This window comes from Malus domestica, chromosome 13 (genome assembly GCF_042453785.1).
Source record: "Malus domestica chromosome 13, GDT2T_hap1".
In the NCBI taxonomy this organism is placed as follows: Eukaryota; Viridiplantae; Streptophyta; class Magnoliopsida; order Rosales; family Rosaceae; genus Malus; species Malus domestica.
Genome location: NC_091673.1, coordinates 5,706,710 through 5,721,730, shown reverse-complemented (window position 1 = coordinate 5,721,730; position 15,021 = coordinate 5,706,710). Strand labels below are relative to the sequence as shown.

Genomic DNA, 15,021 nt, shown 5'->3' with positions numbered 1-15,021 from the left:
GTTGCTTGCTTGGAAGTTTGATTGCTTACCTTGTCTGTTACCTCATTCGGCAAATCTCCTAGCTTGGCGACTTGGGGGACTCCTACTATAGGGTTTGTATCGCACTTGACCAAGCCCGAAACTACAAGTAAGATTCAAGTGAAATTGATACATTACCTTGTGCATCTTCATCGGTTAAAGATACCACCCCTGGATGGAGGAAAAGTACTTCCAGAGAAGATGCCACATCTACATACGAGACAGATAAGGCAAGTGAAAATGATACCACACTTCGGTACTTAGAAGTTTCATGATTACTCAATAGTTTGGATCTAGCAAGTCCCCAACCGAGGAACTTCCCTCACTCGGGAACTTTGGGGAGCCCTGTTTGTACCATACTTGACCAATCCCGAAACTACTAAGCACCGGTCAACGTTATACAGTCAATGACTCAGAAAAGTTTCCATCCAACCAAGAGCCCAATCATAGCGTGACACGTGTCAACATCAGAAGCCAATCATATCGTGACACGTGTCAACATCAGAAGCCAATCACAACACGACACGTGTTAATGTCAGAATGAAACTAGAAACTCTCTTCTATAAATAGAGATCATTCTCTCACAATATTTCCTAATGTCATTTGTACTAAATCATTCACTTGTACTCACTAAATGAGAGCTTGAACCTATGTACTTATGTAAACCCTTCACAATTAATGAGAACTCCTCTACTTTGTGGACGTAGCCAACCTGGGTGAACCACGTACATCTTGTGTTTGCTTTCCTATCTCTATCCATTTACATACTTATTCATACTAGTGACCGGAGCAATCTAGCGAAGGTCACAAACTTAACACTTTATGTTGCACCAAAATCCTCACTGATTTTGTGCATTAACAATACTAATTTAAAGCTCTAGAAGTTACGGAATCTCACCGGAGAATTCCAAGAAAATCGGCCAAACTTCGTCCACACGATCCCGACGTCCAAAACCTTCAAACGAAGCAATCCGAGCTTCCTTGGGACCTTACTAAGCTCGCTATGAGCTTGGATTGTCCTAAAACATAACCATTTAAAAGTTTATGAATAGTGCTCAACTCGGAGCTTGAATTTTCAACGTGATATTGAATGAGTTCTTACCTGAAATGGGTACCTTTGAACTCGTATGGTCCTCACGAACACAATGGTACTAATTTTGGCCACAATCCGTGAAGTTTCAAAGGTCTTGGGTGCTTGTCCGTACCATTTCGAATGAGAGAGAGTGAAACCGAGAAAGAAAAGAGAGAGCACGGGAGAGTGAGAGAGAGAAACAGGATGTGTGGTCCAGATTTTTGGGTCACCAATCAAAACAACCCATTTTCCTTACTTCCAATTGGTTCCAAAATAATAGGAACTTAACACATTGGTCCTCAACCACACATAGTCCCACAATGCCACAAACGCTCAAGGGCATTTTAGTATTTTCACATCAACGATAACTAAATAATGTACATTTTCGGGACGGGTTGTGACAGTGCCACTGATTCACTACAATATATTTAGGTACAGACATTTATGTACACTAATTTAGTAAAATATATTATGATACGATCATTTAGTACACTAATTAGAGGAAGTAAAATAAATATAATGAATTAAAATGTGTATAATAATAAATAATTTTAATTTTAATGTAATGACATTAAATAAGATATCTATTAAATATTAAAACAAAAATATAATATAAATTTGAATTAAATACACATTAGAGGACTAAAATCAATATCCAATCTAACATCAGGTTTTTATTGAATTTTAATCTTCTTTAAGAATTAAAGTTCAAAAACTCTTTTTTATAACTCTATCAGAGTTCTCCCGTTTCCACTCTTCGGACTCATTAAGGGCGCGTTTACGTAACCGTAATCAAAATAGAGGAATTAGATTGAGGAGGAGTCAGAATCGGATTCCTGTTGAAGCTGTTTACTTAAATGTTCTGGAATCGGAGTAAAAATGAAACGAAATTCATATAATTTGTTTACCAGTTCACCTGAATAAGAATGAAAATTAATATGATTACTAAAATCCGCTTAATCTAAATAATAGAAAAATTCATAACTTTTTAATACAATTTCACACACATAAATACATACATACATATACATATATATATATATATATATATATATATATATATATATATATATATATAGTTTTATTAGAATATTAACAATTCCCGTTGGAAAATATTGGAAAATATTGGTTGGCTGGCACCATTGAAAAATATTGATGCATTTTTTTACACTGAAATAAGTCTCCCAACAGCTTTCTAGAACCCACCGTTCTCTACATCATCATTTTTTTTCAATTTTTTTTCAGTTCCTTTTCACTTCGTTCTCTCTGTCAGTTCAGCACTGTCACACTCGCCACCGTTAATACGATGGCGTCCTAAGTGGGAACCCGGGTCGGGTGCTTTACCGATAGCTTGAGGTGGTACCATGATTTCCGAAGCACAGCTTCCGCATCAGCCTTTTGTTTGGATTGCGAGAATTTGGTATCCATTTTCCGGGAATCTAAGAGAAAGCTTGAGTGGTGAGACTTTCAGACGTGAATCTCTCAGTACGCTGATATTGATGGACCAATCATTTAACAGAAAAGCCGTACAGGTGGTGTGATAATGTCAGCTCATCCGGTGGTGGGTCGTCATCAATTTTTGTCGGTAAAACAGCTAATAGAACGTCCTATCTCTCTCTCAGTCTCTCTAGCTATTTTTCATTCTCTCCGTCTAAGCTTTAATTTTCTAAATTCGACAGGCGACATATTGTTGAAAGGTAGCAGCAAACCTTCCATAAATGCAGCAACATACCCAGTTTCATGCAGGTTCGAAAGGTTTGAGGGGCGGAATCCGGACTTTCAGTGGCGATTTTAGACGAGCGAAGGGGCGGTCCCTCTGTAACTTCGTCAGTGGGTGATAGGTCTTGGCAGTTTGGGAGGTGGTGAGGTGGTCTGTGCAGGTTAATGGTGGGGATGGGTGTGTGCTTTGGGTGGTTGAATCGTGGGAGGCAGATGGGAGAAGCAGGGCAATTTGTGTAGAGAAGTTTGATTCCGGATGTTGGCTTTCTTCAGGAATTCAATTACCACCTTCAAGTCAGTGTTTGGATTCAGGGGATATCAAGAATTCAATTACTGATTTTGGATGGAGTCCACTAATTTTTTCATTCCCAAAATTTGGTATACGCCGGAATCACTTGGAGAAGAATTCAATTCATTTTCTTCTACCTCCATTCCGGTTTGGTAAACACGCCATAAAGCAGCAGGATGACGACCGTATGTAATAAAATGATTCCAATTAACTAGTTAGCAAAACTATTTAGCTCACACTAATTGATGATCATATCATGACGCAATTATATGATCATCACCGGAGAGCAACAACCGTGAGAAAAGGAATCATGACATCATGCATGCAGTCATCGGCTTGAAGAACTTAACTAAATATATATTAGCTAGCGTTAGATGCATGTGCATGGAGTCACATCATCATCATCATCACCATCATGCTGTACTAAATGGAGAAAATATAAGCTGGAAATAGAAGGCACATAGTCAGTCCTTCAAAAAATGTCATGATTAAGAATCCTAATTAATGATTAATACTTCCTTAAGTATACCTGTAAACTGTGCTAGGATCTATATTGAGATTTAGAGGTCTAAAATGTGGAAATCACGTGAACCATTCATGTTTCTCCTTTTCTCTGTAAATATGTAGAGATGGAAATTCGATGAATCAAGATTAATAAGGATCGACTAATTAAGCCAATCAAACCTTCACGGTTTCCAGTCCAAGTATTAGGTCAGAAAACAAATTTGAATAAGATACGTTGAGGCCCCTAAACGAAGAACAAGTAACAAACCCTAATGTAATCAATATATTGCGGATCCAGCTTATATGATCACTCGATGGATGTGCAGGCATACGCGACAGCTCTCTCGAAAATTGAATCCAATAGCATCCAACAGGTGACAAATAACAACCATAGATTCATAGATCACAATATTCATTTGTAGGAAGAGATCAATCGAGAGAGAAATTAGAGAGAACGTACATAATATATTCTTTTACAGCATAAGCAGCACACAACACAACATATATGGTATATTAGTTATTCAATCAACCAAACTTTAAAGCTCAAAACATACATATACATACATACAAATCCAATTAAGAGACCAACAAATTAAAAGCAATCCATCGTTCATATAGAGACGAAAACTTTCAACCTTGCGTAGAGATTTGCTTGATCTAGCAAACAATCGGACCACAACGCTTCAATTCCCCAAGAGATCTCAAGAGAAGAAAGAAACTAACATCAAAATCTGCTGCTAGTCTATATCGATCCAAGAAGAAGATCAGGGGAGAAAGCACCCTAGCTAGCTAGCTAGGGTTTCTTCTTCTTGAGTGAACCGATATCTTCTCAATCTAGTAGTGGTCTGACCTCTCTCTGGCTTTCTTCTTTCGCTTTCTTTGAGTGGAGTTGGAGGTGGAGGGTGGTCTTGGTGGGGTTGGTGGGTGGTTTAAGGAGGAGCACTGGTGATGATGATGGGAGTGAGGAGGGGTTAATGATGAGAGGAAGAGGGGAGAAGAAGACATGATGATTATTGCTGAGCTTGTTGTGGTTATTGTGTTTTTTTTTTTTTTTTTATGCGTTGAAGGGAGTGAAGAGATTTAAAGAGAAAATTTGATGGCTGATATCTGATATTACTTGTTGTTCCACATGGATAGGTAATTATCACAATGCTATACCATCACACTGTCGACTTTCTCTCTCCAAACTCCAGAAAGTTTTTGATCTAATAACCCTTTTGTTGTATTGTACTTCGACCACCTAAAAGGCTAAAAGAGAGGCGATGTTTTTTACTGTACAGAGAAGAGAGAGAGTAGGGCACCGGAGAAATGTGCTTGTGTTTTTACCTTTACAATCTTTTGCCTCTTTTTCTGTTAATTTTTTTTTAAGATGGAAATATTACTTAATTAATTGGACATTGCTAGCTTTGTGCTTGTGAAGTAATTTTTTTTTATACTGTTCCTTAATTTGTTTTTCTTTTTTTTTTGTTGGTAGATATTTCCCTTTTCAAAAGTAAATTGTTAACGCGGGTTTCTAAAATAACTCTGCTCCACTCTTGCCATATGTCATCATTGTGAGGGAAAACTCTTTGACTTAGGACTAGGTCAACATTGTTGGATGGAGGAGACTCTTTGACACATGATAGACCACCTCTTCCAAATGATCAGCTCTCTAATGGCCTACTCTCTAGTGGTCGGTGTTGTACCATATAAGGGTGCTCCACTGAGACCACTAGACTAGGATGCTCTACTGAGACCACTAGACCAGGGTGTGCTACCAAGACCACCAAACAAGGGTGCTCTACTGAGACCACAATATTGCCTCTCCCGAACGCTCTATTGAATGAATACCCGTTAAACTAGACTAGATATTTGTTGGTCTAGATATTTATTGGGTGGATATGAAGAGGTTGCATCTTGCCCGATGAATATTTGTATCTGTCGGCAAACATATTTTAGGACAGCTTTTGTGTGACCAAGTTTACCTGACGGAAGTCTGTTGCCTTAATTGCTTCGCGACGAACGTTGTCCTTAAGACATGAATTCTTTTTGTCTCCTAAGTCGTTTCTTTTTGTAGTGAAAGCGCACAAAAATAAAAAATTGAAATAGAAAAACAAAATGGTTATTCAACGAGCCTTTAATTACTTAATTTTCTATATATTTACCTTTTATTAGATATCTGCTACAAATTATTACATTCCAATTCGATTCAATATATCTACGTTGTATAAGTTCTATTACATATTGGGCATAATTTGCTCCTATATGATTATGAGTCATGATCCGTATATGGTTAGAAAACAAAGTTTCATCTGTACAATGAAGGTAGAGTTACAGAAATGAGAAGGACTGGTTAAAAGGCAGATAAAATGACTGAATCACTGGATTTTATCTAATATATATTAATTGTCATCTTTGCCCTAATCATGAGATGTTGATTGCGGTGAGAATAATTACAAAACTGAATGATTATGGTTAGGACCATAGGAAGCTGAAGATAATTAAGCAATTGAAAGGAGCTGGATAAAACAGATCCAGATTAATAGCTCAAGGTGATGATTTCAGCTCCTGATTGAGGCCAGTTCTTCTGTCATCTCATCGATAAAAAATGACCAGATACTTAAGTACCTTTTGTTTCCTTTTCTTTCTGCTTGCTAGCTACGAACTTGTACAAAGTTGAAGGGGGTAACTTAATTAAGTAAAACATATGGTGTAAGGGTTAATTAGGTTCTACAATGCAATTAACCCCGTTTTGTTAAATTACAGAGATTTAAGAACTTTACAAAAATGATTGAAGAGCAAGAATGTACAAGAATTTTGGCTAAGCCATATATAGAAGGGGAAGCATCAGCATGTGAGGCTAATTAATCGACTTCTCATATATATAGCTACATAACTTTTTGCTGAATTTAAAATCTTCCAGAGCTACAAGAAGAAGGTGATCATCATGTTAATACATTTACCACGGCTATGATTATGATTCCATTTCCTGGGCCAACCCAAAAAGTCATACTCTTTGGAATCAAATTTAATTCTTTTCATAAATTTGGGGGAGCCATGGAGTAGCATACTGCATAAAGATTAAGAGAAATGTTAAGGGGCTCCACAACATGTCGGGCTCCACAACAAATTTACTCCAACCCTAGCTAATTCTTTCTTTCTTTTGTTGAACTTCAAAACCAGTTAAACCAAAAGACTACAGTTCCTTTTTTTTCTTTTTTTCTTTTTTGATTAAAAATAGAGCTTTGAACCATGCATTTCTGGTTTATGCTTACCCGTTATTATATTCACCCTCATCAATGGACTAAATAGAATAATTTCTACAAGGGAGGAAAAAAGAAAGTTATAAAATGGACTATTTCATAAAATGGACAGAGATTTATGACCGTTATGATTACTTAGCCATAAATTCAATTATTAAGGGGCCAACGATCATATGCTCCAGTCCATATTATGAGCCGTCCCACACTAGTCAAAATCCTCTCGTGAGTATAATCTTTTACATAAGATCGCACCAGTGCAGAAGTATTCATCTTTTTTGTCTCTTTACTGTGTTTTCCTTTGCTTATGAGGAAATTTTTCTTGGTAGATTTGGAGGTGGGGACTAACTAGTCTCATTCCTCATCTCAATCTTTAGGACAAAAGAGAGGAATTTGCGGTGCAATGAGAATGTGGGTTAAAGTTGGACATGATTGTTGTGTGGTAGAGATGATAACGTAGGAAGTGTGACTAGGAAGCGACTAGGAACCGAAACGAAAAGGAATAAAAAGTCAAACCACTTGTTGACTTCATACCATACTTCTTTTTTCCTTCTTTGTTGGCTGACTCGAAACGTCTTCTCAAACATGTCCGAAAACAAAGCCAAACAGCCCAAAATAAACAAAAAAGAAGATTTGAAAAAGAAAATGAGAATGTGAAAATAACACACAAATAAAACTCAGCAATAATTGAGCCACTAGGTTTAATTAATGTTTGTCCTCATAAACATAAAATATATGGCACCAAACTGCAGTTACTTAAATTTGATATACAGAGGATTAATCTCTAATAAGTTAAGAAGTAGGTTAATGTCAAGGTTTAAGGAACTTTGTTATGAACAGGAACGTAAGCATCACTTGTATAATTAATATTATTAATCTTTTCTACTATTATATGATATTGTGTTAGGTTAAATGGTTTCTCCGTCCATTCTCAAACAACTAATCGAATATTATTTTTCAACACGTACTTACGCAGGATTTGACAGATTGTGGACTTCTTCATTTGCAAAATATATTTCAAATATTTAAACCTACGTTAGGTAGGTTGAACCGAAGGTTAGGTGGAATTTTGAAAGTGGTGATTTTACTTTATCAAATATAGAAGTATTTAAAAACGCTTAATTAGCTTTCTTCATGTAATTAAAAGCTTCGAATAGAAGACATTGTATATGGGTGCAGTAGTATGCTAGCGTTTCAACGTGCATGACAGCTGATGGGGGTGTTTCAAGAAAATGGGGCAATGGATGTTTGACATGTTTTCTAAAAATCAAGTAAATATGTTAGGTAGACTAATTTTTTAGACCGAATTATGTGATGTTTCGTTAATAAGAAATAAGCACGTTAATTAATACTTAAATAATAATCAAATTATTAATAACTATGTCATATAGTTTACAAAATTTGATTTAAATAGTTGATTTCTTTAGCATCGTCCAAAAGTTCATGAGTAAAATAAGGTATCTTTAAGAGGAATATTATCAATTGATTAGATCGGGTTATCACATTGTCTACCAAAATTCCATCTCGAGAATCATCACATGTAACAAAGAAAAGGAAAACTGTACTACTTATTAAAAAATTAGGTTCAATGGATTCTAACCTAATTTCAAGTAATTCATCACTTGCTTAGAAAAGTAATCATTAATAATGTGATGAGTAAGTTTTTTGTTTTTTTTGGAAACATGTGATGAGTTAGTTTGGTGGAAATAGCAGCATTATGTACATGTTAATGGCAAACGCAAACTTTGTAGTACTAGTTTTATTTTCTCGATCGTTTTGTACAGCTTTGGAAAGCTATATACATGAGGATTTGTTCTCACTCTAATAATATGTAGAACCAAAATAAATAAATAATTGTTTAAAGTCCAAAAAAAAATATTGTAGAACCTAAATAAATACAAATTATGAAAAGGGAACCCGTATTTGCCAGACCTTAATATAACAATCCAAGCTGCCACTATAAACAGAATAAGAATCACCAGAATAATCAGAATCAGTATTATCAACAGCTGCAGTCAAACACTTCACCGGCCGCCTGTGACCTTCCAACACAGCCAAACAGCAATAACTCCTATTACGATAATCGCCAACTAGCCCTGACGATAATCTCCTCCAAACCCTAACACTATAATCTGCCGACCCACTACACACCAAATCTGCCACCACCGACAAACACAATACCGCCTTTGTGTGTCCCCTCAACGCACCCACCACCACCATGTCCCCCCAACCGCCGTCCTCACCACCATCTCTTTCCCAAACCAAAATCGACCGGTCGCAGGCACCGGAGTACAGCACGGACCCGTCGGAGTTAAAAGCCAAGGCATTCACAGCTGACTTGTGCTTCTCTAGAGTTCCAACAAGCCTTACTGACATTGACTTGTCTTTCTTCCACGTCCACACCTTTATTTTCTTATCCGCGGCGCCGGTGTATACAAACGTTCCGTCACGTGATAAAGTTACGGCGTTGATGGCGTCGTCGTGGGCGTTGCCCACCGACTCCAAGCATTTAAAATCGGAAGTCCGCCATATTTTGAGCGTCCGGTCCCATGAAACGGAGTAGAGAAACGACCCGTCGTTGGATATGGCTAGAGCGGAGACGGTGTCGACGTGGTGCACCCAGGTGCACTTCTTGTGGCGCCGGATTTGCACGTAGTTCTTGGAGAAGAAGAAGCTTGTGGCACGGTCTTTTAGAGTTGGGAGTGTGGCTATACATTTTAGTTTTTCATGCGTGTCGGTCGTGTTGATTTTCCAGACTCGGATTTTATGGTCTTGGTGAGCACTGAATAAGAGCTTGTTGCGGTCGTCCCCACTCCCAACAACCACCAGAGACTTTACAGTGCTGGGAGTGGCTACCACCTTGTTGTACTGTGGATTTGAAGGATGTGATAGGATACTACTCCACGCTGTAATCTGGCCGTCGGATGAGCCACTGTATAAGAAGTTTCCAGAAAGGGCTAAGGTACAGATGTATGACTGGGATTGGAGGGTGGCTATGCAGTGGTGGTGAACACTTGGGGATCGCATTACTTCTAATTGGTTGGATTTTGATGAAGGAGGAGAAGGAACAGAAGGGAGACTTGGCTGGGACGATAGGGAGGAGGAGGTTGATGACTCAGAGTGAAGACCGGAGGTGGTGGAGCTGGAGGTTAAGGATTCTTCAGTAGATTCTTTTGTGTGACAGGGCAAGGGGAAAGGAACAAGTCCCATAATAGTGAAAAGGAAAATAGAGAAAACGTAGCTATAACTATATGATAGAGTTTACATTCTTATACAGAGATCGAAATGACCTGAAACGTAGAGAAGCTTAATTTGTCGATCGAGTCTCGAAATGTGCATGTACCTTCTTTTGAGACGCTAGGTTATTATATATATAATATATAATTTCAAGAGAAAGCCAGGTTCTTCCACCAAAAGTAGGTACTGGTTTAGGATGGCAGTGAGATGTCCTATCGTATCAATTGGCCGTGCCTAATAATTGGTCAAGGATTTATGGGTTCACGTACGATTTGATGAATGCCACTGGCTTTGTTTGCTGGTGCTACAGCTGAAATAGAAGTTATTGGAAAAATATGAAATTAAAAAAAAATATGAAATAAATTTTGTGAAATCGAAGTTATAAGAAAAAATAGAAGTTATATGAAAAATTTTGTAAATAAAAAATAATAATAAAACTGTAAAAAAAAAAGCCGTTGCATTTGAATTTTTTGTTAAGAAATCATATCGGTTATAACCGACAGAAATAACAAAACATTCAAAAAAAACAAAAATAGGCAGCCCTCCAGCCCTCTCTGATTCCGTGGGACCCTTTTAGATTCCAGAGCTCTTTGGCCTAGCTCTCGGTTGGAGACGGTTTTCGGACTATTTTCAACCCTCTAACCCTCTAAATTCTTCCGTGCTTTGGATTGTTTCTTAAGAAACACTAAAATCAACTCATGAACGCGTGAGCTGATCTTTATAAAGGTATTCTTCACTGAAAAAACAAAAAAAAGATTATTAGATTAGTTTGCACTGACGCACGATTGATCTATGCCCTCGTCTAGAACTGAAAAGGTTGAATAATCTGGTGTACGTGGGTCCAGTGCTTTTCTTCTTTCAAACTCCTGAACTAGTCGACCAAGTAACATCATCAATATCATTTCACATTGTTTTTTTAAGTTTCCGCTGGTATATATTTTCTTCCCCAGCTGCCGAACTTTGGCTCATTGAGGACGACCAGTAGTACCTAAATGCAAAAGAAATTAGTTACCCTTAATTTCGTCAAAATTGAAGAAAAGGAGAAGTTAAGATCGAAGGTTCCATATATGCTATAGCTATAAGATCAGCTGCGGGGATGCCCAGGAGTCATATATTACATGTAACCAGGATTAGGGATCATTCGTCGTAATTATTATTATTTTTTTTTAAAAAAGGCTGATTGAAGAGAATGATAGAGAGTCAAAAGTTAGTGTTGACCCTAAAAACTACCGAGCCTACGTGGCGTGCAGGTCGAATAACTAATGAACTAACTACGTTCTTCGGTTGTATGCAGGCTTGCCAACTCGTCGGCCGAGCTCGGCCGAGGAGTAAAATATGTTGATGTTGCGTTGAGCGCACTGTTGACTTCTTAATCTTGCGACTGCGGCCGAGGAAGGAACACGTCTCGGCCTTCGGGTTCTAGAGCCTGAAGACAAGGCTGCTAGTTTTGCAAAGTTCACGGATCGTTGGCACCGGGTTCGGTCACAGTGATTATATTCGTGAGAATATAAGCATGCTGAACTAACTCCAAACTATACGGACACAAGTACTCAAAGGAGATATATGTCTTGATGGTAAACGTGGTTCGGCTGTCAAAATGCCGAACTCTAAACCCTACTTGTGAATAACCAATCATCAACAACTTGGCGTTCAATGTGTCGAGCTCAGTAATTTGTAACACCTCACTTCGCCGAGAAAGCTAATGAGATGACCTCTACCAATAAGGATTCGAAAATCCTTCTCGGCCGAGACTTGGATAGATAATTAGTCGGCCTCGACGCAGTGCTGTTTATCCAAACTGAAGGTGCTTTGCGGTCGGCTGATTCTACGGCGGCAGTGCTGTTTATCCAAACTGAAGATGTTCGCCGGTTGCCTTCATAGTGTTGTTTATCCAAACTGAAGATGTGTTGGCAAAAAAGAAAAAAAAATCTCAAGGTTGTTGAGAGGTTTCGCGTAGAGCGAGAGTTTGCGCAGTGCAGTTTGTGTGTTGAGTTGGAGGGGCATTTTCCGTTGCCACTGCCTCTGTATTTATAGGGACGAGTACGCAATTGATAAACTTTCAAGTTCCACCACGCTACTAAGACTCTTTCACCGTTTAAACGTCAGTCAAATCATAATCTCTTTAGTGTAATCCGCATGCATCTTTATCATGTGCCCATCCCGGTTTAAACAATATTTCATGATGAGGCCATGTGCTTGATGAGATGTGTTTCTATCTCAAATGGGACTCTAGGTTGATAACAATGAGCCACGTGGGCTTGTCTCTACTTCAGATGTTGCATGCATGCATATCTTCATGCGATCTTCATTAATTCACATGGAAATTTACATTGATGAGATGTGTTTCTTCCATGTGATGCCATTTGACAAGACTCTTGGCAGGATGCCACGGATATTCGGTCCCACCATAATCTTTATTCAAGCATGCAAACTTACCTTTTGCCACATCACATCACCATTTCCTTATCCCATCCGTAGGCTAAAGCCTATCATGACCATCACATCCCAGCCATGCCATGTGATAAGAGTCCCAACTCGAACTGTGTTGTTTACTTCCATATCGCAGATATAGTTTGCATCTCATTTATCTTGGATAGGAAAACGTTAAGATAATTCCTTATTAAAAGATAATTATTATGATAAAACAATAATAATATCCTTTAACAATAACAAAATTATCTTCACTTTCTCATTCAACGGTCTAAAATTCTGCTTATTCAACGGCCTCAATTACTCAGGCCGATAGTGTAAAATCGGGTGCAAACAGTTAGTTAATGTTAGTTAGAGTTACTGTAGTAATCATTCTTTTACCTTTCTTTTGTGGTAACTTTAGTTGTGGTAACTTCAGTTAGGTGTTGTTATATATACTCTGTAAAATTATTATCTTGAGTTAATGAGAAAAGATTTCATTTCCTCAATATGGTATATCTCGCCACAGTCTAACAACCTCGATCATTTCCCAAATTTTCCCACCTACCAAACAGCTTTACTTCCACTTCCCTCTTCTCAATTCTTGCTCAGACTTCTGTATCTTTGATCTTTAATGGCTGTACATTCTTTCGACTTATCTTCTCCGATGATCGCACCTTCTCGATCTCCTTCTGCAATCGTAAATCCGAACTTTTCTCCCTTTCTCTCAAACCCTAATCCTTCATTTCAGGCTTCGATCAACTCGATTACGATCCAAAATATTGGTAGTATGGTTCAAACAAAGCTTAAACGCCACAATTATCTTGTTTGGAAATCTCTTTTTGATCCGATCTTCCACCGCTATAAGCTTACCGGAATCATTGATGGATCTGAGCCACCACCGCCTCAATTTCTTGTTGATATTTCTGGTAATCTCACATCTCTTCCAAATCCAGCCTTCAAGCAGTGGTATGAGAAAGACCAGAACATTATCATCTAGATAAATTATACTTTCTCGGAAGATCTCATTCCGTTCACTGTTGGCGTCCAATTTGCTCGTGAGCTTTGGTAAAATCTTAAATGTCAGTTTGGTGGAGTCTCTCGATCACACATTCATCAACTTTGCTTCAACCTTCAATCCATGACTAAAGGATCTTATTTAATCTCTGAATATCTGCAACATATCAAGGAATTTACAGATGCTCTTGCTGTTGCTGGAGCGCCAGTTGATGACAATGATCTTCTCCTCATTATTCTCAGTGGTTTTCCTGATGAATATGACTAGTTTGTGGACCTTGTTCAATTTCGTTTGGTTGATACCACGATTGATGATCTTCATGGCTTTCTTCTCATTAAAGAGATGACTCTTTCCAGAAAGAAGCAAAATCAAGATTCTTCTTCCAATGAACCGTATTAAGCTTTCAATTCCATCCAGGCATCCAATCAACTTCCGCTGCTGCCTACACCAAATGTTCCTCAGGTGCAAACTTACAATGCTCAAACTCAGGCAAACATAAATAATGTTTAGAGAAATAATTCACAGCGTAATTATTCCAATCGCACCAAATTCAATCGTTATAACAATAACAATCGTGGTGGCAATCATGGTTGACATTACTACAACAACAATTACAATTCTCCATGCCCTGTTCCTTTTCAAATTTGTGAGGATCCTGGTCATCTTGCTATCGATTGTTCTAATCGTATGAATCCAAACTTCCAAGGGCATATTTCATCTACCAAGCTCGCAATGTGTGCCAACACCATACATCTTCTTCCCCCACCATGGTTGCTTGACTTTGGTGCAAGCTTTCACATGACAAACAATGTTCGTAACCTGGAAAATCCTCAGCCATACACTGGTCCTGACAAAGTCTACATTGGAAATGGCCAAGGTTTGCCAACTCTCCACTCAGGCTCTTCGTTTATTCAAATACCATATGCTACCTTTAAATTAAATAATGTTGTGCTTGTTCCCCATCTGAAACATGATCTTATCTCTGCAAATATGTTTTTTTTGGATAATTGGTGCTCCTTAACCCTAAATCCTTTTGACTTTACTGTCAAGGATCTTACTACGGGGATGATACTTTTTAAAGGTGTCTCTATCCCTTCTATGCGTCTTCCTCCACAAGAAGGTTCTCTGCAAATCCTGCAATAAAAGCAACTACTCAAATCTGGCATTAACGTTTGGGGCATCCAACGTTCAAGACTTTTCGATCTATTATATCAAAGTCTACCTTGGATATTACTAATAATGTCAATCAGTTTCATTGTTCAAATTTCATCTTAAGCAAATATGCCAAATTAGCTTTTCATGATTCTATATGTACTACTTCTAGAGCTTTAGAACTGGTACATGCTGATGTTTGGGGACCAACACCCTTACTCTCTATGAGTGGCTATCCATTCTGTGTAATTTTCGTTAATGATTTCACGAAATATACTTGGTTGTATCCTTTGAAGCATAAATCATATGTCTTTCATACATTTGTACAATTTCAGGCTCTTGTTGAAAACTTATGTGGAACCAA

The 15,021-nt window shown here is 38.0% G+C and overlaps 1 protein-coding gene across 1 annotated transcript; it reads right to left on the bottom strand.

Annotated features, from left to right (window-relative positions):
- Nucleotides 1-8,571: 8,571 nt before the first annotated feature.
- Nucleotides 8,572-10,186, bottom strand: LOC103451922 (protein JINGUBANG-like). Its single transcript, XM_008391368.4, has one exon. The coding sequence runs from the start codon at nucleotides 10,049-10,051 to the stop codon at nucleotides 8,744-8,746; it is 1,308 nt and encodes a 435-aa protein (XP_008389590.1). The 5' UTR covers nucleotides 10,052-10,186; the 3' UTR covers nucleotides 8,572-8,743.
- Nucleotides 10,187-15,021: the final 4,835 nt, after the last annotated feature.

Excerpts from the sequence above, each read along its gene's own strand:
- LOC103451922 (XM_008391368.4), bottom strand. The coding sequence starts at position 10,051 with ATGGGACTTGTTCCTTTCCCCTTGCCCTGTCACACAAAAGAATCTACT.